The sequence below is a fragment of the Pelecanus crispus genome, chromosome 11, assembly GCF_030463565.1.
Source record: "Pelecanus crispus isolate bPelCri1 chromosome 11, bPelCri1.pri, whole genome shotgun sequence".
Lineage (NCBI taxonomy): Eukaryota > Metazoa > Chordata > Aves > Pelecaniformes > Pelecanidae > Pelecanus > Pelecanus crispus.
Genome location: NC_134653.1, coordinates 31505243 through 31530202, shown reverse-complemented (window position 1 = coordinate 31530202; position 24960 = coordinate 31505243). Strand labels below are relative to the sequence as shown.

At 37.8% G+C, this 24960-nt stretch overlaps 1 protein-coding gene across 4 annotated transcripts in view; it reads right to left on the bottom strand.

Moving 5' to 3' along the window:
• Positions 1 to 24960, bottom strand: part of ATXN2 (ataxin 2) — a 52293-nt gene that overhangs the window by 13000 nt on the left and 14333 nt on the right. For 2 of the 4 annotated variants that reach the window (XM_075718118.1, XM_075718120.1), the window contains exons 6-20: positions 21226 to 21350; positions 19848 to 19939; positions 16884 to 17081; positions 16184 to 16362; positions 14455 to 14664; positions 12190 to 12372; positions 10478 to 10666; positions 9642 to 9749; positions 8626 to 8696; positions 7604 to 7911; positions 7051 to 7114; positions 6797 to 6949; positions 6054 to 6120; positions 3857 to 4041; positions 3117 to 3249 (exon numbers count right to left, since the gene is read on the bottom strand). In XM_075718118.1, the coding sequence (XP_075574233.1) occupies positions 3117 to 3249; positions 3857 to 4041; positions 6054 to 6120; positions 6797 to 6949; positions 7051 to 7114; positions 7604 to 7911; positions 8626 to 8696; positions 9642 to 9749; positions 10478 to 10666; positions 12190 to 12372; positions 14455 to 14664; positions 16184 to 16362; positions 16884 to 17081; positions 19848 to 19939; positions 21226 to 21350 (2265 nt within the window). The remainder of the gene's footprint in view (positions 1 to 3116; positions 3250 to 3856; positions 4042 to 6053; positions 6121 to 6796; positions 6950 to 7050; positions 7115 to 7603; positions 7912 to 8625; positions 8697 to 9641; positions 9750 to 10477; positions 10667 to 12189; positions 12373 to 14454; positions 14665 to 16183; positions 16363 to 16883; positions 17082 to 19847; positions 19940 to 21225; positions 21351 to 24960) is intronic. The other 2 variants (XM_075718119.1, XM_075718121.1) reach the window with 2 other exon arrangements.

The following is a 24960-nucleotide window of genomic DNA, read 5'->3' as shown; positions in this document are numbered from 1 at the left end:
TCCTCCGTCATATGTTTAGATGGGTCTACTGGTGACCACGCAGCTCAGCTGCTCTGCTTCTCTTGAGCTCTTGTCAACAGCGGGTTGTGAAACAGAAGCAGGACACAGTAACGACTGGCAAGGAAATCCCAGAAGTGCAGAAATATCCCATTAAATAGCATTAGACAAAAATACTTTTCTTTAAAATGGAAGAGCACCTATCAACAAGTGTAGGTCACTGTATGTATTTTGGATTCAGCTATCTCTTCATGAGACAGGACAGAAAACAAAACGCAAACTTTTGGCAGTAAAGGTAGTTCACTTAATGGGTCAACAGGCATTTCTCTTCGCTGACAGGCAGTTACTACTTGCCACAGACTTTCAACTTGTCCCAAACCATTAGTGAAGATGGAGTTTCAGATCTCACCAGAAAACATTTCCCACCTTAAGAATACTTCATAAGCAGTGCCCCCCAACCCCCAAGTCTCAGTGCGGTTGTCCTTGCAGACATCTTCTCTCTACCACATATGCAGGGAAAAAAATTCAGTGAATTTTGCAAGAATTATCTCAAAGAAAGCACTAGTACCTTGAAGGGTAAAAGGGCAGTATAGCCCATTGAATCCTGATATCAATGGGGGGGGGGGGGGGGGGGTTTAAAAATAAATAATAATATAGGTTTTTAAAAATCAGACAGCAATTTTAAAGAGCCAAAAGGAAATCTGAGAACTTGTTTGAGTAAGTGCTCCAGAAATCAAAAGCAGCAGTGGTGGTTGTTTCTCAGGAAGTTGTTATTCCATACTTTCAAATTAGTTTTAAGAGAGGACCAGAACCAAAGCGCATTGGTATATTTAGTTCAAAGATACTGTGGGTAAATTTAAGATTCCCAAAATACAGAACATAAGTTATAGTCACTCAATCAGAGGTGAATGATTCCAGCATGTTGTTCTTTAGCAATGTACTCCATAAGCAGCTTATATTTATCACCTTAGGCATTTCTACATTTTTCCCCAAGCGTTACCGTATCGATAAATGGAAGCTGAAGTGAATACGTTACAGATGAACACATTTTGAGGAAACACAGTCCGTCTAGGCAAGCTCTTCAAGTACTCTTCAAGTACTACAAGACTTGCAAAAATCTGAATTGAGACAGTGCTGCACTACATCAGAAGTCATTTCATGTGTAGCTAACTGTAAACTTTGTAGGTTAAGGGTACATTTGAGCCAATTTGTGTTCACTAGGCAATAAACATGTCTGCACATGGCAAGAACATACTCTTAAAAAGTGTCTCAATATGGAGTTCATGATCCAGCTGGGTTGAATGGTTTCAGTAACAAGAATTTCAAGCACTTGATCATTTACTGGGAAGGCGGGAGAATATTTAGAAGAGTCACCAAGTAGCTCCTTGAAAGAACACAGGAGGACATGCAGTTTCTGTTAAATTAGGTGCTCTTGGAAAAGTAATATTTAATTACATGTCAGGAAATACCAAAGAATTCTCAAGTTTGACCCAACTTAGTTGTTTGCACTAGTAGGTAGTCACATACCTACAACAGACAAGCTGCAAAACCAACACAAAACGAGATCTAACAGTTGTAAGTTAGAATATCAGTGAAAAAACTATACAGACATCTGGTCAAAGCCAACCAAGGGAAGGGGCTTGTACTTCAGTGCTGTAGAACCCACTGGTTACAGAAGATAAGGATGGTGCACAATGGGAAATTACTAGGAAGTCACATGCAACCGTTTTACTCAAATCTCAGATTATCTCATGTTTGGTTTTATTTTAATTAGGATTTGAGAGGAGAGTTTTCACCAATAAAGATCTGAAAGCCTTTGATCATTCATTTTATCGGAATTCTATTTAATCTAATGAAAAAGCAAACAGAAGATCTGTTTACATGGACAGCTCAAGCACAAGAGTTGAAAAGATCAAAGTAATACAATTAACAAGGACCTGTGAGAGAAAGACTTAATCTCTACAAGTAACTTCCATTTCAGCTTCAGCACAACTGAGCTGAAAAAGTGTCAAAAAAGGTTTCTCTCTCTTATTTTTGTTTCTTAGCTATGTTACCATACCACTGCAGAGATCTGAAAGGATGTTTTCAGATGGGTAAGACACAGACTTTTTAAAATCAGAATTAATTTCACACTAAACCTCAGATTTTTAGCCTTGTAAGTGTTCATGACACATCATGGACTTCCATTAAGTAGCAGTGTAAAACTAAGCACCCAAAAACATACAAAGATGTCTAAAGGTACAGAAAATCTTTTATTAGAATCTAAGTCAATAATATAAGTGACCCAATAAAAGTCTTCCTCAGATGCTATAACAAGTATTGAAATGCCACGTTTTCAAGAGACCATCTGCTGTTTTGACATTTTATGACAATTTCCAAGCCTTCTAGCAACCTTGATTCTACCTCTTTCAATAGCATGTTTTGCAGTGAGTTTTTTTCCTTCGAATTGGGCATTGATTTATCATACATTTATAACGCTTTAGAAGTTCTTTCACATTTTACTTTGTAACAAGGTAACCCACATTTTCAGCACTTCACTGTTAAGTGAAATACGCCCATCTGATAATGCTGGAGACTAATTGTCAAAGTCAGAGCAATACATGAGCTGTTTCATATACTTATTCTTGACTTACCAAAAAAGAAAGGTAAGCAACACATGTTTTATTTTGCTTAAACAGCAGTGTTCATACTGTTAATAATGCTAGTAGTATCATAAAGACAGCATTTCACTAGTTGTCAGAACTAAAGTCAAGTTTTGAAACTGAGGTCATAGCCTTGCAATAAAACAAGTCCTAATTATAAATCAAGAAACAATCAAGGGATGTTGTGTCAAGAGCATCAAGAGAACTTGAACAAACTTCTTTCAGCAGATATTCTTTTAGCAGCTCCCAGGTTGAAATTTCATCTTGGTCACTGGCATCCTACTGAAATCAGCATACTTGAGTTTTCATTTTAACCAGGTGGCTCAGTTTTCAATGCTCTGCTCATCATCTTATGAAATATAAACCACATATACTGGTGTAATCTGAATGATACCCATGTTTGAAGCTTGAGATTAAATACATCCCTGCACAACATAAGAACTTAAAAAGTTACATATAACACAAAACGTTTCCTACCATACATAGCATGCGTCTGTTCATGCGCACCATACTGTGTTGCAGAAGAAGATACTAAACCAGGCTGTGCGTGTGTTGGTGGTGCCATCATTCTAGCGTTGCCCTGTATTACAGGGCTATAAACATGAGGATGCTGCGTTCAACAGAAATAAGAAAACAAGCAGTTAATTGGAGGACCATTACAAAGGAACTAGTGTCATCTAAACAGTAATTATGTATTTAGAAACAGTACTAGCCTGGCCTTACTAAAATGCAGAGCAAACTAAAGATTTCATACTATCACAATTATCCCAATTCTTTCTAAAAATTTAAGGACATTTTCTGCAGTGGGCTAGAAACTGACAAAAACCATTGGCATATCTAATTTTTGCCACTCTAATAATGTAGTAAGCTTAGGTATGTAATGATATATTTATTCAATTACATATGGATATTTAAAAGCCTTTGACGCAAGAGGAGTACACCAAATAATTTATTTTTAGAACACATAACTAGGAGATGCCCTGGCCATGACCTGAAAGGAATTGTTTGAAGAGCTAAAAAGGTATTACCACTAATAAATGCCAGCTTCTAAACTGACCTTAAAAATTGTTACAGGCTTTGAAGCACACTACACCGCCACCAAGTATGTTCCAGAACACAGAAACTGTTCAGAGTGACTTCTCACGACTAGGGACAATAGGGTATTTAGGACTGAACCACTTGTTCTGACTTATCCCATACGCTAAAAGGACTCTTACCTGAGACTGGTAGTGTGGCACATGCTGCACAAGAGGCTGATTAGGAAACTGCTGGGGACTATATGCAACATATTGTGTTGAATAAGCAGGTGGCGTAGCTACAATTGGAGGGCCTGCTGCTGAGGCAGGATGCATCATGGTGCTCTGATGATGTTGGTCTTGCCGTTGCTGTGGCATATTTGGTACTACAAAGCAAAGAGTGCCTCACATTAGAAACACAGGACGAAGAATGACAATCTTCCTGAAAGGTTTTACATTACAATGTCACTGTGACCAAGCCGAATATCCTCACCCCTCACCTTTAACCGCACGTTAGAGCTCTATCAAAAAGGAACAGCGTGAAAAGGAGTTCCTCCAAGAAACACTTTATTTTCATCACCGCCTTTGAGCCATGTATATGGCCACAAACCCAGGCCTCCTTTTTTTGTGAGGGAAGGAAGGTGGAGGGAGAGAAAGACTGACAAGAATCAGTAACAGAAGAGAAAGGTTGTATCAGGATACCTACATTAATCAAATTTGATCCTGTCCCCTTCAAAAGGCTTAATTCACCTTCTATGGGAACTACTCAGCAAGTGTTCCATCAACTGGAAAGCTGAGTCTGTTAAAATTACTTGTGCTTATAGCTGAGGAGAGCAGAATAAAGGTCTCCACGCAACTGCAATTTGACGGATTCACAACCTTTAAGCTCTGAACTACCCCTCAGGATAGCAGAAAGCAACTTTTAGGTCACAGTCAACACTGAAGGGGACAAGTCAACCTCTAAGAAGAGGAGTAGGAATAATTAGAGGGGAAAAAAGATTAAGAGAGCAGAGCACTGTAGTGTGGGACTACCTGAGCTATCCTGGTAAGACGACGAACCGAACCACAGCAGCAAGGCACTCTGAACAAACTAATTCAGCCTAGTAAGCAACAGGGCATAGAGTTCAAGGTGAGCTCCAGCTTGCTGCAGTGAGACTGCAACTAATAACTACGCTAACTCAAGCACCTGTAAACTCCACTGCAGTGTGCAATGTAGACAGACCCCTTAGAGAGAGGAAAGGAGGGAAATGTTGAAGGTGTCAGTAAATTCACTCAGTAATAATTGTATTTACACTGCAAATCAACAACAGAAAAAAGTAAATACAGGACGCAACTTGACCAGTGTAAAGGCACTGAACTTTAACCCATGCAGCTCCTTCAGGACTATGCTGCACACAGAATGGATATGCAGAAAATAATGAAACTTAAAAAAGGAATTCAGAAGACGAGAGCGGCCTCACACAGCACGTGAGTACAGAGCAATACATTTCTGATTAGAACAATCAGTGTTACCAACCAAAAGATTTCATGGGTCAGGCCACAGTAAAGTTAGTGTGTTTTAAAACAGAAGTACATTGCAGGTTTTTGTCTTCCCTACATTCATAAAGGCTACTTGTTTATTTCTAAACAGCAGAACTGCTCTTTTAAACAATTTCCTCCTCCAGTGACTGGAGCTGCAGCACTGGAACCTATCATCGTGAACCACTGTATAAAATTGCAAGAAAGGATGCACTGTGTAGAATTAGAGCATTATCTGAAACATAACTATAAAAACAAGACCATCATTTTTCTGCTCCTTCGCTGCACTGCACAGAAGAGAGTGCATCTCGCCACACATGTTCTCGTCTCCATAGCCACAGGTGTCACTTGTTAAAAACATAGTATTGTTAGTCCAGCTGTTCAGTTACTGTTGCAGAAGGAATGCAAAACAAACTGGAACCAGCAGTTAAGTTCTCTCCAGAAGAGTAGCATAGCATACTCTTTTTGAAGAAATAGCGATTTTGCTTGTTGACAAAAAGACCCTCTATTAAAGCACCATTCAGGCTCTCCTGTAAACCAGTACAGAAAACTAGTACAGAAAGTTCCCTTTAACAAACCCGTAACATTTATTAAATATAGGAGATGATCAGCTTACGCTAATGTTCCAAGTAACAGAGATGTTTTCCTGTTTGGCAAATCTAATTCCAAACCAAGCAACTCCCCATTATAACTTATAATGTTTTGGCTGAATTATTTTATCTAGAAATGCATTAGTATTTCCACTTACTTCCCTTTATTAAAGATAGCATTTAAAACATCAATAAAAAACACATTAACATGTATTAGAAAATACACAAACATTTGTAATTTATTCATGCTGCATGCAGACTAAGAACCAAACAGGCAGTATTATTCTCACCTTTACCTGCTCTATATGTCTTGGCTTGGTTCACTGGCATGGTCGTCATGGGAATAGGATACAAAGGCTGAAACAGAAGGAGGAGTTGAAGCTATGATATTCCTTTAAAAAGTGAGTGTGTGTGTGTCTGGGTGGGCACTCCACTCAGCTCTGATGTGTTTTACTCTGTTATGTTACATGGTTTAGTGAACTCTGCCTAACCTATGATATTTTCTTGGATCACTGTGATCAAGTCTGCGTATACAAACAACTAAGACCATATGGTCTGCAACAACCAGTCAAGTAACACTACTACTGTTACTTTGAGCAATGTACTAAATCAGACAGCTTTATAACAGTTAGATTTGAAATCCTAGTAATCCCTACAACGACCAGAAACTAGTGGGACACGCTGGAAGCTAAGGAGGAAGAAACAGTTGCTTAAAACTTAAAAAGAGGAAGACTGTGCTTGGAGGACTGGGGGTCTAAGCCTGCGCAGATTAACGATAAATGTGAGTAAGAGCCGCTGGAATTTACAAGTGTTTGAGACTATTAGAACATGTAGGTTGTGGGCCCACTGGGAAAAGTCAGTATTTACATAGCTAAAACTTAACAACAATGTAATTGTGCCCATATTTACAAGAGTAATAAATAATACAAGCTGTACCATTTCACTGATTTAACTTAGATATCCTAAGTCTCCTCAACTTGCTGACAATCATCAGAGAAGTGTTAACAAGTTTGCAGCATATGCTGCACTTTACCTGCACGCCTGGACTCACTGGAACCGGGTACATCATATTTGGTGCAAAACAAACAGGCTGAGTGTACACTGGGGTTGGCTGCTGATGACCCACCATGGAGGGGCTAGGTTGAGCTTGCGGACGAGGGGAGGTTGGTGTAGTAGAAGGTTTCGGCTACAAACAGAGGTCAGCAATGCATATGCAGGATTAGCTTGATTATCCTCCAAGTAAAAGGTTTGCTTATAAAGATCTACTGAAAGTATCAAACAACTTACTTGAGCAAAAGATCGAGGGTTGAACTCTTTTGCATTAGGATTAAGTGTTGATTTTCTAACTTGCCTAAACATAAAGAACAAAAAATTGTGTTCAGCATTATTCTTTTACAAGCATATCTGCAGAACTCCCTAACAATTAAAAGTTTAAAGAGATTAAATACCTCATTTCCATCTGTGAGTCAGATTTTTGAGAACTCAAACAACACATGGTATGCAAAAAGCCACTCTTACTGACAGTACTCTTACTATACTTGTTCATAAAAAAGTGTTCCTGCTGTTGATACTACAGCTCACATGAGGCAGGAAAACATTTAAATAAGCATTTAGATATGGATTAGGCATCAACAGGACCAGAGATCTAAATGCAGCTCTGCCACTGACTCATGTGATGACTTTCAGTACAGTCACTTTACCTGTTGTTTTCTCTGTATAACAGAGAGAACTTCTATCAGCCATATAAACAGTAAGATATTACACACTCATAATAGCTTTTTCTACAAATGGCTAAATGCTAATAACAGATGTGCTTATTCTAAAAGGCATAATTACTCACTCAGAAGTATCCTTCTTCTCCTCTTTATCCTCTTTATCTTGTTTACTTCCAGGCCCAGATGTCTGTACACCTTGTGAAGTTACCTCAGGCCCTCGCTTTTGCTCAGAACTATTACTTATCGAAGGAGAAATACTTGGACTATTAGGTTTGCTACTGCCACCGTTAGAGTTAGTATTACTGCCAGTTTCTATGATAGATTCTTTAGGGGTTGATTCTGTTTTTTCTTTAACTACATCTCTTGATTTTTCACCTTCTCGGGTTTTGTTTAGCAGCTGATCCACTGCATCTGAAGAGGAACTTGACTGTAACTGAAAAAAAACCCAAGGAATATATTCAATAAATTGATATGCACAACTAGGGAGAGACAATCTAATGCTACCACATACACAGAGTAAAATACAGTCCCATAGGCCTCAATCATCTGGAAACGACCTTTTAAAACATACATTTCCATTTCTACTAGAAAAGAAATCTATGAACATTGACAATGTTTTAAGCCTACACTGTGAAAGAAGCTATTCAGTGACTCAGCTGACCTATATGTTGATTAGGAAGTGACAGGAAAGCTTAAGACAACCCTCCGGACTCATTCCCCCTGTGTGATCTAACAGTAACACTTGAAAAGCTAACCTGATTTAATAAACCATTATAACCGGGAAATAAGTAATGTGAATTCATCTTCAATTTTCCTCAGCAAAACGCTTTATTTAATTTTGAAACAGCTCTCCCATATGAGTGTAAATGAGACAATTATGTGTACCTAATGATCAAACAGGTTTCAAATACTATTTTCAGTGTACAGTCAATATGCACATTTACATGTATTAGGCAATTGTCCTAGCAAGCGTCAGCATTGATTTTATAATATCTAGCATGAATTCTTATAGGTATTTTCATAAATTAAGCACAAGTAGCAAGGATCTGTTTTCCTGTTAACACATGCAGTGTATTCAATTCATTAAAATAATCTGGATGCACATGAGAACTATGATACCATTAAATTAACATACAGAGAAACTTACCCTAAAGTCATTCTTAAATTTCTTTAAATCATCAATCTGTTTTCTATGTTCTGAAACAATTGGAGATACACCTGCCAAATACAAGACCAACATTGTCCAAGCATTTCTAATAAAAGTTTTATATACAACCGCTACACGTTACTAAGTTTGCAAAAAGGCAAAGCTTGCATATCTAAAAATGAAATACAGCAATATCATTTCATCTGTAATTTGGTATAATTCCATGAATATGTGTATGAGCACACAAAAATACTCTATGAAACCACAGCATTACGTACCTGACATATCTATAGTTCTAATGCATCACACCAAGACAGAAGCCCTGAGGTGCAGGGACTGCACAACTCAGCTGAACACAAAGAAGTATGCAACAAAACCCTCAAAACATAAAACACCAGCGTTTCAAGACATAGCAAGTAAAGGTGAAACACTGATCAAGGTTAGGTTTACAGTTGGACTTGATGATCTTAAAGGTCTTTTCCAACCTAAATGATTCTATGATTGTAAGTTCAACAACATGAAAAGATTTTTTTGAAAACTGAATGAACAAACAATGCTGCAGAGAAAGCCAAATTTAAGGCATAATAGGAAGAAGTACAGTCACAAAAAACCTATGCTGACCACGATGCTCAGAAGCATTGTGAGCACAGCTCTAAGTAGAAACACTCATTCAGTCCAGAGACAGCTAAAAAACAGCTTTGTGAGCAGGAAAAAGAAAGAAGGGGCGGGGTGGGGGGGGAGAAGCAGAAAAGGGGAAAAAAAACAACAGTGAAAAGAAATCACACGATCCACATGAGCATCTTTACGCTTTGTGTTGATGAAATGAGTCAACAACAACATTTAAAATTGTAGGCCTGCCACTTCACAACTGCATGACCAAATTTTTGCTGTAGAACACCCAAGCCAGATTGCCTCCAAGTCTTCCTTAAAATGCTAACTAAAGCAGTCAATATAGCAGGTTTAGCACTTGGAATTTCTACATTACTCCAGTATATATGAAAGTTTTTGATACAAACCTTTGTTTTCAGGTTTAGGAAAACTAGGAGAAGTCTCACTTGGCTTTATATTCTCCTTGTTTCCAGTTGCAGAATTTTGCCTCTGGTCCTGAAGCCTACTATCTTTAGCTAGAAAAGAAATTGCCAAAGTTATTCTCTTCTACATGACTCAAACTGACCAAAGAGAGATGGCAAGACAGAAACAGAAGCGAGATTTAACCATGTTTAGCTTACAAAAGAAAAACCCTAACTTACACGTTTTCTGCTACCTAGTTAGGGCCTGAAGGGTTATCCTCCCTCCTTCCCCACCCTACTGTCTTTAAGCCAAATGAAAAAGTCCCAGTCAAACACATCTCTCTCACCATACACAGAATCTTAACTAAGCTGAAAAAACTATAAACTGAGAGCAAATTATTTTCAATAGTCCAAGCTCTTCATACAGAATGCTACAAAGATTTGAGAATTCTTAGACATTTGACTGTGCTCTTGAATGTTCTTCTTTTTCCCCTTCCTTGCACTATGTTCAAAATAGCCCTTGAAACCAGTGGCCTACATTTCTTTAAATCAGAAAACAGCCACACGCTCAGTTTGAAAAAAATCCTCAATTAAGTCAAACACCTGTAAGCCCATACTCCTTAAAGGGCAGAAGAAATTAAACATACAGACTTATCAAAAAGCCTCTCTCCAACCTTAGTTTAAAGCTAGCATCATGAGAAAAGGGGAACTCACTACACAGTAAAATTAAATGCATCAGAAGTTTTCCGATCATTTAGAAAGCAACTTTGTCCTTGTATAGGCATAGTCATTGTCAGGGATGAGGGAAAGGGAGCGTTTGCAAGCTAGCAAGGGTATCTTACCTTCACTGGAAGGGGTAACTGCTCTGTTGGATGCAGGGCTGGCAGGTGTAGGAGAGGCAGCTGGAACAGGCATGGCAACAGATTCAGTGGGAATAGTACCAGGCTGAGGAGAAGGCAGAGCTGGTCCCGTGGGAGTGCTGCTCTGCCTTGGAGACCTAGGCCTGTGTGTTTTAGGGGATAATCTTGGAACTAGAAACAAACAGGAAAAAATAGTTATAGGATAAGTTTCCTCAGCTGCTCAGTAGTTTGCTTATTTTTAAAATTACTAAAAGCATGCTTTAAAATACTTAGTGGAACATTATATAGTAATTGAAAACCTGTTTACCTTTCAGGTACATCTCCTAGTTCTTTACAACGCAGCATTTCAGATAAGTGGTGCGATTTTTCTGCAGACTGTCCCCTAATATATATCACTGCCCTGTAGTCCCACCACGAAACTGCAATATGCTCCCCAGCCCCCCAGTAGCACAACTACAACAGCTCACAGTAACAGTTTCAGGCAGAACAGAAAAGGTGGTCAGGTCTCCATACAAACAGATGTAAAACACTTTTTAAAAGGCTGAAAAAAACACATCCAGTTTACAGCGTCCTCTTTTGGAGGTTTGCCAGCTGGAAAAAAAACAACATATCCTATTGAAAGAAGATTGTTTGATGTATGTTTTTGCCCCTGTGTTAAAGCAGCAAGGAAAATTTTATATTCTTTAAACGGTAAGCTGTACCTCCTGCTTCCTGCTCATCCCACTGTGGCTAGTTAGCTGCTTTACGTCACATATTAACTTCAAGTGAACAAGGAGAAAGAGAGAGAAGTTGTTTAACAGTCCTACTTGCATGTTAATAAGTACGGGGTGGGGAGTGAAGGTGAATCAGAGATAATGCCAGAACAGAAGAGTTCAAATCTTTTCCACAAGGCAACAGGTCTATCAGGGTCTAATTCATACCTTCTTTCCAAAAAATGCATTCCCACTACAGTCCTCTAGAACTCTAGCATTGCTAAAAAGTACCAGACTCTAAACTGTCGCTCATTTGCCCTTCAAGAAAGCTCCCAGCTGCTGACGACTCACTAGAACATGGTCTCAACTACAAAAGCTCAAGACTAGGGCCTGTGTCACAAGACTGAGCTTTAAATTTGAAGTAAAATATTAAAAAAAGATATTAACCGATTCAAAAAAGAAGAGACACTGACTATATCTGCTACTACAGTACTTAGACAAACACAAAATGACCACTTAAAACCTGCATCATTTTTAAAGGAAAAATATATCCAACTTGAATATCATTTCATCTTCTCTTTTAACACCGACCTTCCTCTAGCCAAACACCTCCTTCATTTGTAAACCACAGCCCAGTTACACTGCCATTAACCAAACTCAGTGATGCAATGGAACATATATAACTTTCCTTCTTTCCAATACCCTTCCTAAAAATTACTTCTTTCCACAACTAATTCCCACATTTTTCCTTCCTTTTTCTTCATACACCATCTGACTTGACCTCTCTGCAGTTAAGACAATATAGCACTTGAAGGACCGACTCACCAACCATTTTACTAAGCTATCTGGGAACATCCTTCTCCCACTTCATCTAAGCAAGCTAAGTTAGCAGACCAGTGTTTATTCAGAGCCTGAATTGTCTAGAAATGCAGTATTCTGCTTAGCATTCACACTCTAAAGTACCCCTGGCAAGCCATCTGCAATAAGCCAAGCTTTACCTACCCCCACTGACAACTGATGACCACGTCCCACCTGAAGGGCTGCCTCGTGCCACTGCAGTAGTAGATGCTTCCCCTGGTGCATTATGAGATACAAATTCTAAGCCACTTGAAATTGTACCCCTACCAGTAGAGACTCTGTGACCTCGAGGGTGCCGTTGTGCCTTAGGAGACATCCGTGGAGGCCCTGAGAAAAAAAAGACAACCCCACACAATAAGTACTTAACATCCATCACTGAGTACCCAAACATACTGCATACTGTTTTTAAAACTGGATTTAATCTAGTAACTCTCAATAATGCAGTAACACAGTCAAGCAATTTACACTGATGTTGACTAGAACCGGGGATCCACAAGAGTAAGAAGGCCAAGCCATTGGTCCAGCCAGAATACCAACACACTCATCACCTTGCTATGACAGCTCACGTTCACTGATATTTAGAAGCTTTATCAGAATTGAAACAGGTATGCAAGTCCTGGATTTAAAATCTTTGAATCCAAGTATCCAATATTGCTTACTGCAAGACAAGCCAAAAAGGTTAGTGGCCCAGCTCCCTCTGGATAAGCACAGTTCCAGGCTATCAAACACTTTCCAGAAAAGAAAAAATTTCCATCGCTTTTGTCAGGTGGTCAGTGATACCAAACATTTATTTACAGAGTAGTCACCACTGGCTGACCAATGCTCTTGGGGAATTTCAGCAGAGCATTCTGCACTGAGGCTAAATTGCCTGCAGCAGGTCACAATTCATTTACAAGTCAGCAAAATTGCAACTAAACAAGTTATTGTTATCCCAAGGTTCAAGTCATGCATGTTTAATGCCAGAAGCTAAAGTCATAAGTGAATACAGTAATTCTGGACAGCTTATACAGCTGCCACAGAATAGTTATGCTCAAGTCTAAGCAGCAATAGTTTCTAAATCCTAACCAGCATTTTTGTTACAAGATCAGACTCAAATGTTGATACTTCAAAAGGAAAAACCATGTATGAACAGAAGACAATCTGGCTGATTACAGTTCCTTTTTAATGTAGGTCAATAATAGAGAAAAGTTCAGATAATGGCTTTCTGGTTTCAGATAAGGTTCTAAAATATCAAGTACCTCTTCTGGTTACATAAATCTTTAAATGTCAGCCTCTGTTTTAACCATGAATCTAAAGTACACTTCAATCCAAATTACATACAAGCAAGTATTTTAAAGAATACACACTTCCCAACAATCCTCTTCTAGTAGCAGAAATTAAATGTTGCAGTAAGCAGCAGTTCACTGCATGCCTGACAAATCAACTGCAAGTGTTAAAAACTAACTGAATTTGCATGTGGATTCTCAGTATCTTACTACATTAAAAAAGCTCACATTGATCAACTGACCATAGCACGCCGTACAGACATGCCTACTAACATCGACTTTCTGGTTATGGACCATCTTGAGCATTTATCAGGCAAGCTGTAGAACAGTGTTACTGATTCAATCAGTGGGATGACTGTGGCTTCAGCAGAGCCAGCTACAGCAGAGACTGCAAGTTTCCAGTGAGTTCAGTATAACCGGTTTGCATTTTTCCAGGCTTGCTAGACTGTGCTGTGCAGGCTAGTTTTTAAGTGCACTTAAATAAAATAAAATAAAAATTTAAAAATGTGTTTCTTACTGTACCCTTGGAGGACAAAGAAATTTAGTTCAGATACTTCTGCATAGTTACCGAAGACTCATGGGTTAGCCTTTCTCTGCATATTATTGACTGCTAAGGAGCTGACGTACTGTTCTACCTCAACGCAAACAGATCTAAAGTTTTCTACAGATTCGCCTTTGAAGCAGCTTCTCCTATTGCATTCCACAGTGCACTTCTCTGAATACAGCATTTTTTTATTATTATTACTATTGTTTTTTTTACAAAAGGTAATTCAATGATTTAGTTAAATTTGAAACTGCTTTTTGTGGAACAACTGTACTAAAATATTTGATATTTTATATAAATTTATATTCCTAAAAATGCCCTGTAAAGTTACCAGGTCCTGCATGTTGCTACTGTTAAGTTAAGACACTGAGCAGCGTTTACAAAGCTGAGTTTATTTCATACCAACTTGGGAAATTTCACAGCTTTATTTTGTTTTTGTAAAGTTCTTCAAATAAAAAGGTTAATAGAAATAGTCTGATAAACTAAAGTTAAACACAAATTATAGGTTAAGTAATGAAGAGGAAAAACAATTTTGTAATTAAACTCACAAAGGAGTTAAACAAAGACAAACAAAAACATGAACAAATCGTGGTATTGTACCTTCTGAAGACATGCGTTTAGGCATAGTAGAGACAGGAGCTGGAGAACCATGAGCAGAGGGGTGAGACGGGGGCCTGGAGGGCCGCGAGGGGGGCCTGGAGGGCGGCCGTGTAGGGGTGGCTGCCCGAGGTGGAAGAGAGTTGGGACCTGACTGGTAGCGAGAAGGTGGGCGAGAGGAAGGAGATGGGCAAGGCGATGGCCAGGGAACACCTGACAGAACAAATGATATGAAGGAAAGTATAAAAACTAAAGAAAAATTATGGGGAAAAAGGTCAACAGAAAAAAAAAGTAAAATATGACAAAATGATTTTTCTTGTTTAACCCTTTGGGGATAGATTAGTTTATTTCTGCAACCAATAAAATAGTCTCTGCAAGGTTATTTCTTCCACTTCAGGTCAAATTTAACATCTGAATGTCGCAAACTCCCCAAAGGGTTAATTAGGATCTACAAATACTACTAAGGAATAGACAGTAAAGTTTGATCTGTTAGCCTATCATATATATGTTCTACAGTATGCATCACTCTTGACAAGGTCCTTAAATAGCTACCAGAGGTTCTCAAACAGCGGTTCACATATAGTATTGACTCTACAAACTGCTACTTTCAAACCAAATGATGAGCAATATCAATTCTAGGAACTGTGTCTTTACAAAAAACAGCGGTGTTCAGTGTCTGAATCCTGACATTTATGCCTTTATCAGTTATCTGAAGTGTTAATGTAGAATTTTAATCTAGGCTATAGGGTTCATTGTTTCCAAAACAAAGAAATGGAATTCACGGGCTATTCTGAATATTTTAGGTATATGATGTTCATTTAGCAGAGTAATAGGATGACAGAAACCACATATACTATGAATAAATTTCAAGGTTAGCATTGTTTGGGCAAGACTTAGTTGTATATCCTTTATAAAGCTGACTCTGTATTTGAAAAGGAAGTCTCACTTACCTTTAGATGTTTCTCAGACTTCCTCTCCAGACAGAGGCACTTGAGTATTACACATTTTTCATTTATTCACAGCAATCTCATATAATAGCATTTTTAACTTATAAAAATAATGCCTCATGGATAGGCTATTGCTGAAATCCATCTCGAAAATTGGTGTTTGGTTTATGAAACACTGATTCCTACTATACAGTGCCTAGTGATGTCTGCTTATAAACATTACCCATGTGTATAGCAGAAAACACTCAAATAGCTATTTGGAGAGAAGGCTTTTGATTCCTTTTCCCCTAACACTTCTCTTACTTTCCCAACAATGCTTTTTTTCCCTCCACGTCATCATAAAGTCAGTGAGAGGCTTTATTCTTTTTAATGGGAAACAGAATTGATCCATGCACCAGAAAGGAAGAGTGATGCTTCCTCAGCTACTGCCTCCCTTTCACTAGGTGTCAGCATTGCTACTTCTCCACACAAGGCTTAGCAGTAGTAATACATAAAGCAATTTTCATCTTTAAAACCGCATACTGCACCATCATCTAAAACAAAGGTGTTTGAGAAGGAAAACAAGTGACATTTCTGCTCCACAAAGCTACATACGGTGTAGTCAAACGCGTGTTCCACTGAACAAGTTAAACCCAAATCAAAATCACCACCTCTGTGTTAAATGATGAATGCTAACCTAGCTTATGAAATACATATCCTAAGACCACACCATATGCAGTTTCAACATAATTAGATAATTGGCTGCAATTTTATAAGGCACATTTGTTTAGACTTCAGATACTTGCCTCCGTTAACTACTCTTTGATCTGCTCCAGAGTTAGGACTGAATTCTGAAGTATGGGATCCAGACCGTGAAATTGGTGGGCCTGATCCAGACTGACCCATCCTTGGTGAGTTTTGTCTTCCACTTCCCCAGGACAGGACATCTCTGTTCCTCTGTCCAGGTGGAATGTATTTATTTTCTCTGAAACACAGCAAATTTCTATCAGTGTTAAGACAGAACTGAAAGACAATTAAAAGTATCTGATCAAGTGCTTTGCTGATATTTTCTATCTTTCTCAAACCAAGCTAAAGGAAAATTCTAAGTACTATCAGACGCTGACCTAACATTCACCTCATGAATTGGCTTTTGATACTGACCACACAGTCCACTTTCTACGAGCCCACAGACACCGAATGATTTAGTACTAATGCCTGAAATTCTCCGTGACATACCAAAACCACTGCCCTTTCCTGTAATTTGGTATGAATTCACCACAATGATGTATCAGAATGGGGAAGTCTGTTTCACTGCAGAGATAATACAGGGCCAGGCAGAGGTATACAAGTCAGCAAGACTGCCAAAACCAGCACATGATTGTTTACACAAGGTTCCTAACCTGATCAGCCCTGCTGAAAAAGCACAGTTTCAATCAGTAAATTGCTGCTGTACCAAAATGTGTACATCATTTAAATAAAAATACTGTTCACAGTGTATGCAAGTACCTAGTGTTCACACCATGTCCTTCTCGTTCATTAGCATTTCTCTGAACAGCAGTGTATTTTTCTTCTTCTGTTCTTTCATCATTTTCCAAGGCAACCCGAGCTTTGTATTGGGCACTTGATTCAATTTCCTCTGCTAATTGAGTTGCTCTGGCTTCCCGTTTTAAAAACTCTTCTGAATTATCTCTTTCTAATGGCACCCTAAAAGACAATGTAAAGGAAAAGAATCTCTGAAATGCATTCAAAAGCACAAAGGAGCTACAAAAACTACATAGTGTTAATTCTAACCAAGTCAGGGTAAAAAAAACTGGCTTTTAAGCCAGTCAGACTTGCTGTCTTTTTTAGTATAAGCATGTCAATATTCCTGCACTGGTTTGGTATTATGTGCAAATTCAGTGTCATTTACCTGTCTAGAGAGCTGAGGTCAGGGTACAGAGCTTTTCCATATGACTTGCAAAATCCCCAGTCCCTAAAGCTGTGCAAAGGCTGCAACTTTTAACGCAGTTGAGTACATTAGTAATAAAAAGCCTTAGTCTGTTGTTTAGATAGGAAGCTACCGTAAGAGACCTAATTTGAATTTAACTATTTATACATTCCCAACAGACACAAGAGTCCCCAATCCTACTGAAATTAAAGAGTTACAGGTTTAATCCTTTGATAATTCCAGCCATAGAATTTCAGTTCTTCCTGTTATTAATAGCTGCAGGAAAGATGAATGCAATACATTAGAGCATGGGACCAGAAACCCATGACTCATTTGCCATGTCCTAGGACCTCAAAACCATTCATTCTGTGTACCTAAATTAGGTAACAGCATATTGCGAAAAGCATACATAGCTCCCTCAGGGAAGTCACCAGGTAAGAATTCAATACACGAGCAATGAAAAACTGAAAGAGGTAACTAGAGATGGGTATCATACCTGGCGCTTCCTTCTGTCCACCCATGGTTTTGGTTTTTACCTGTTCTAATTTTTGTTAAAATATCAGGTTTTATAAAACAACTCCGCACTTTGCCCCTGATTCTAATTTTGAGTTCCAAAAGCTGTTTCACCCAACATTACTTTAGAGTAAACTACAGTTTAGTAAACACAGCTGAGGCTTGGACCATGCTATGCTGGGCATTATATAATCACTACTGCACGTATTTTGAATAATATGAGAAGAACAAAGAAAGCAGGTGGAGATACAAGCCAAGTATGAAATAATACATGCAAGATTACTCAAGTGTTGGTGGCACAACTAGGAAAACAAGTGGCTTTGCCAAATTCCAAGCCAGCACTCAGCTACTGCATCACAAGTTTTTCCCCACACACACATTTTTGGCCAGTCGAGACATCTATTGGCCTTATCTATGGTAACTGCAAGAATATTAAATAAAAACCTTACCCTTCAGCATAAAGCTTTGGTTCAAATAAGATATGCATGAACACAATGCACACAAACCTGAAGTCACGGGCCTCGCTTACCCTGTATTAAGTATACAAACAAGAAAGGAGAACACCCAATAGATCCTCATTTATTTAAAATTACTAAAAAAACCCAAAGGGATGTATGCAGTAGCACCGATGGCAACCTAAACAAGCAAAAGAATGATTTTACATTTTCTAACAGGGAAAAGGCCATTAAAGATGAAACAGAGGGGATGGGCAAGATGACATTGTTCAGAACCCCAGTGATGAGAGAAGCATGTACAGCAGCTGATCAACATACTAAGGCAGTACACTTGCCAGAACACAAACGTGTACCTTTATGCAGTTTGACAGACTATACCTGCTAACGCTTAGCTCTAGGAAGAGAAGACAATCAAACAACAAATCCTTTACAATCCTTCAGTTGCACATACAAGCATTTAGCTACACTGCTGCTCACCACATATTTGGAGAATCAGGAGAAATGTTTCCCAGTTTAGCAGACTGATACACAAAGCAAGCTGTTTGACTAGGAAACAATGGAATTTGTCTCTGGCAATTTAGAGCCACCTTCATGTTTTTAATCTGTTTCCATTAATATCCATAAAGCAGAAAGATGGAAGACTAAAGTTCAAAAGTACAAAAAGTACTTAGAGCAGTGAAGTATACGAAAGAACAGCTTCCCCAGGATTCAAATGTAAGCCGATTATCATCGACATTTTATCACCATGTTACAGTCTATTTTAACAAAATAGTAAAAATAAAACTGTTGAACCAGAGACCTGTAGACAAGTTCTCCAATTCTACATAAAAACCAAAATATTCACTGCAATTCTTTGAGATTCAAAAATAAGTTTACACTTTGGGGGTTAAAAGAGTGGGAAAACATTAAAGACATTTCACAATGGCTGTTGAACATCTGCATTTGATTTGTTTTGCAGTTGCAGTTAACATTATAGCTGCAGACTATTGGGAACAGGTCCACACTGCCAAAGTAGCCAGAGCAGTCTTTATACTACTTTTCTATTCAACTTGTTATTCTATTGTAACTAAAACTTTAGTTTAGATCTGGACAAGTCTGCTAAACAAGCCATCCACAGCACACACACACACCCCCCCCTTAGTTATCAGCAACATTTCAACATTCCATTATCTACCATATCAATTGTCTCAATAAAATTAGGATTTAGTCAAACTATTCTGCTAGGTTAAACACAAGCTATAGGTATAGCAGCTATGTAAAGACAGTTTCACAATTTGGTATTTTCCACCCTGTTCATAAAAGTTTTTGTAAGAAATAAGCATTACTGCATGCCTAAATTCAGATAATGTTGCAATGGGAATGAACTGTGCCCATTTAAGGGAATATATAATGATTACTACATCTAACTATTCACAGAACACTGGCAAGGTTTCTTAAACACTATTCATTCATTGCTTTTTCAGTTATTCAATTCCACAACTTTAGAAAGTATGTAAAATTATCTTCAGAATAAAGTTTGTCAAACCAGGGAGAACATTAAACACAAATCTAGTAACAAAATATTTTGGAACTTACGTATAAGAAGATAAACTGCTGTCATAAGTTGATACTACACCATAATTTTCTTCATTGTAACGAAACATGTCATTGGGATCCCATCCATTAGACTAGAAGAAAATGATGCTCATTTTTCAAAATGACACTGGAAACACATTCCCTTAAAATCCAGGGCTGATGGCAGAAATTAAACCTTTTGCCCTTTTTCCTGGGCCTATGAATTCACTGTCCGGATAACAAAGTTACTAAAGCCACTATTTATTTCAGGGAACTCTGTTCATCAGATGTAGAGATTTTACCTTCAAAAGCCAGATTTTGTTTGTTGTGTGTATTTGAGTTGTTTTTATGAGGGCTGGTTTTTGTTGTTGTTTATTTTTTAAAGTACCATGCCCACTCTGTACTAGAAGATCACTGGCTAGCAAGATATACATACATCAATGCCTTTTCCAAAAAGTGCAAATCCACACTTCTGAACATTATAAGCGTCCCTTGCTGTGGCAAGTGCTGAAACTTTTCAAATGTACTACTAATGCAATTATCTGAGACACACACACCACACACAGAAGACCCCTGTTAATCTGCACAACTTCCCCACTTTAGTAAAATTGCTATTACAGCACTCAAGCACAACGATAAATGTATTGAATGTTTTATAAAAGCACTGACAGTATTAAGTATTCTAATAAATCTCAGCTGTACAATATGTACACTAAAATTGACAGGATAACTGTTCTACCCAAAGTTAATATGCTCCACAGTAACAAGACTAGATTCTCCTCTCATAAGTAATATTATCTTCTTTCTTTAACATATTGCAGTCTGAATACCTTACTAAAAAGAATGCATGGTTGAGTAAAAGCTGACTGCTATGATATATAAAGAAACGTCATTTGAGACCATACTCTTCATCTAATGATTCATAATCTACTGAGATTGTTATTAAGTCATGGGTCAGACTTCCATCAATTTCCTTCATCTTAGCTCAGAGACAGTTAGCTAAGCACAATTTCGCCATAATTTCCAAATGTAATGATAGTCAGACAGGAACACTCTGATTAAACATAAATCACTTCAGTGTATTGCTGAATTTGGAGTCCTTAATAAAAGCTCCTCTTTCAGCCAGTCCATGAGTCAAACACGTCCCTTACCACAGCAGCTGCCATTTGTCAATATTTGCCAAAAGTGGCATTTGAAATCCAGCTATTCTCATTCAAACTGTAAAAAAGTACTGTGGCAGCTGCTAGCAAAGACTGAACATGCACCCATACAATGTAGGCCAGCAATTTCAGTCAAAAGTTCATTAATAGATTAGAATTAAGGAATTGTTGCAAGGCATGTCCAGAGAAATAGCTTATTTTCTACAGACTGTCATAGATGATAAAAAAGCATTACTTACAACATCTGTCTCTAATGCTTCAAGCTCCTCAGTAGCGGTGGTCTCTCCTCCATCCCATGGTTCAAGATCCTTTTCCTTGTGTTCACCATTTACTTTAGCGCTGATGGCTGAATCAGTAAAAGCATCTACAACGGAGTGGGGAGGGATGGGGATGAAATCAATTTGCTTAAGTATAGGATGATGTATACACTAGTTTATCTAAGGAACAACCAAACACAGCTGAACTGCAGGCACATGAAACATCATTCACCTTCTCTTGTAGTTGCTGTATTCAATAGGACTACATTAAAAAGGTGCCTACTTCATACTTAAGAGTAACTATGGAAGTACAGACTAACTTCTAATATATCTGTTTACAGGGGTTTTTTGCAACTTAAAGTACAAGACAAGGCATGAAATAGCAGTAATTACTTTCAGTTATTTCAAAATATTTTACACAAACTATATATATGTTTTTGCTAAAAAAAAAAAGACTACCTGAGGATCCCCATTCCTCTAGAAAACCCAAGACTTGTATAATATGCTTTTCCAAACAGCCTGCACAACTACACACTAACATATTATGCAAATATCAAAAAAGCATGACTGCAACCCAATCCCATTCTCTAAATCAATGGGCAGAATACAAGTTTCCCTTCAAATCCAAGTTCCTTTGATTTCCACAACTCCTCAACACACCAGCATGCACACACACACTTTTACTCCCTTCGCAGTATAACTCAATTATCCATTAGCTTGGTGCGTCCATTCACTGTGACATGAACGGAGATGTCCTCTTTCCTGCAAGAGCTTTTTCAAGAAGCAGCTTACCCAAATCACACAGCAAGATTCAGAAACTCTCTACCTCTTGTTCTCAACAACATATGAAAATAAATATACCATTAGGTGCACTAAGCAGTAGGGGTCTGCTGTTGTTTATATAAATTATAAAAATGTATATAAAAAAATTACGATCATGAGCTTTTATTTTCACTTGTTCACATTTCATTCAAACCAGACTTAAGAAGGAATAATATTAGAATATTAAAGTGCTGTAAAAAAAATAAAAATGTACAAAGCCATTCATCAAGGAAGCCAAGCTTCTGTATTTGTAAGCAACTAAATCTCAGAGCTGCCTGCAAATTCTTAAATTACTTAAACAGAAGGAACTTTAAAAAATAAGCTTGTTATAAGCTTATAAATAAATAAATAAGCCTAAAATAAATAAGCCTTGAATCTAGAATTTCCTATTATCATTCTACTGATAAAATGAGGAGCAAACACTTCAGACCTTTAGAAAAGATGAGATCAAACCACCAGGCAATGCCAGATACAGAAGAATATGGTTTAAATTAACTTTTGGCAAGATCTGAAATCTTACTAAAAAAAAAAAAAAAGAACTTTAAAGCCATGGTGAAAAGAATTCACAACATACGAAGTTGGCTACTGATGCTACAGCTTTTAAACAATCACTGAAGATTTTTTAAAGAGAGACTGTTGCCATAGCTTATTATTCCTGTTTTACCCAATTTCACAGTTAAGTTCCATACTTATATTGGTATGATCTGTCATAGAAGTTAACTGTGCTTACTCCGTCTAATAACATTCCACACTATCTCATGAAATGCTTGCTCAACTCATACACAAAGACCAGAGGAACTATGGATAAGCAATTAAGCATTGTTAATAAGCATATATGAAACAAAATGTTACAGAAGATATATGAAAAATAAGAGAAGTTTATTAGCTAAACATTCATTTCAAAGACAAAAGAATCAGTAAAATAAGAAAAGAAAGCCAAATGAAAGAAAGACACCTAACCAGGCACACCACTGTTAGGGCTCATATGAAATTGCAAAAACCTGCATCAATCGCCTTGCGAGACATCATAGTCTGCCAACCAAAGCTGTGAGAGTACCTGCGCAGCTGGAGGTTAACACTTTCACATGAGATTGTATTTTAGCTTATCACTAAATGCAACGCCTTTAGCAGGCACGTTCTGGGATTACTTGTAAACTGTTCTGAAACAGAGTCTTTGTATCATTTTACTACCTATGAGCTGATGCAAAATTTCAATCGTTGCATTTTCAACTGTTCAGAATAGGTAAAAATCAAGGGTGAGAATAGAAGTCATCAACTAACTGCAAGATACTCTAAATGATTCTGTGAAGTTATGCATGCATGTTTCATAGTGCCATAAATGTGCGAGCAAAGATATTAAGTTTCCGTTATGTATTATGGTAACAAAAGCATTATGAAAGGCAAGATGCAGAGACATAGAGTGACTGCCAAAAAAGTTACCTGTTTCTGAAGGAACTACAACAGATATGGAGAGAGAAAAAATTGGAATACATCAGATATAAATACAGGTGGATTTTTTCACATTATATGGCTGAATTCAGGCAAAGCTAAACTCTTTCAGTCCCTCTCCCAGACATATTGAAACTGATTATACATCTCCCACCTTGCAAAGATCATTTCCACAGTAAAACCTCAGCAATGTTCCCACCTATTAACAGCCCCATGTATTTCCCCATTTTGCTTCACAAAAAACCTCCCTCCAAATAGCCTATAGATTTCTAAGGTATACCAACTTGAAAGAAAACGTGTCTCAGTTTCCCTTCACACAAACAGCTTTTAAAATATACTATAACAGAAGATACGTTTAAATGTCATCTGAAACTACATAGTAACACAGTGCTACCTCAATCCACAGTTAAGTAGTAACTAAAGAGCACATTTAACAGAGAGGCAAAAGTAAGGCACTTGTATTTGGAAACTCTACGTTTCCCTTATCAATACCCTGTAGCTAACACTGCCATAATCCAGACAGACCAGTGTTGCTTCTGTGCCAAACATCATTAATTCAATGTTTCATGTTCGATCCTCTCAAATTGGACATTTTACACCAAAGGCAAGTTGGAGGCTGCTTATGTCACTTAGGAAACTGTGAAATTTGCTTCTACGTTAGAGGGAACTCTTCTCCAATGAGATTAGACAAATATGAGTTAGGAAGACTGATGACAGCACCTGATGGAGGTAATCTTCTGTATTTCAGAAGGGTGTTTACTTAATTTCTATTAAACTACTTCAGACAAACTCCATACACAACTGTGCTATTTTGGATACTGTGAATAAAATACTAGCTTAACGAGACTCATCTACACAACCCACTAATTTTCTTATTTAAAAAGCCACATAAACATTCAGCAGAGTGCTGTTAAAAATTGTAACGATACAGATGAACTGGAGGGGGAAAAAAAGTCAAAACAAAACCTCCACTATCTAATGAATGCTACAGATCTCAGTAAGATGTGTACAGTCAATGCTAAGTTTCCCAGTAGAATCCAGTATATCATGGAGCACAGGAAGCTTCACTGCTCTTCACTTCTCTCTCACTTTAGAATGAAAGTCACCAGCAAGACTGCAACATCAGTTTAACCTCTACAACTCAAAGAAAATCTAGAGTTAGGAGAAATTCAAGCTACAAAGGCAGACTTCTAGTCAGACACTATGGTCTCATGAGCATCCAGGCAAAGTTCAAATGTAGCAGAACGGCACCTCAAAGCACAGATCACTATTTTCCTGGAACAAACAGCTAGGCAGGCACACGGGACACCAAGATTAAAAATGTGGCAAGTCAAACAAGCCTTTATCAAAATTAATGAGCAACAAAATTGAGAACATATGTAAAAAATAAATTCTACAAATAATTGTTTCCAAAACAAAAATACTGCTCTTAAGATTATTAGTAAA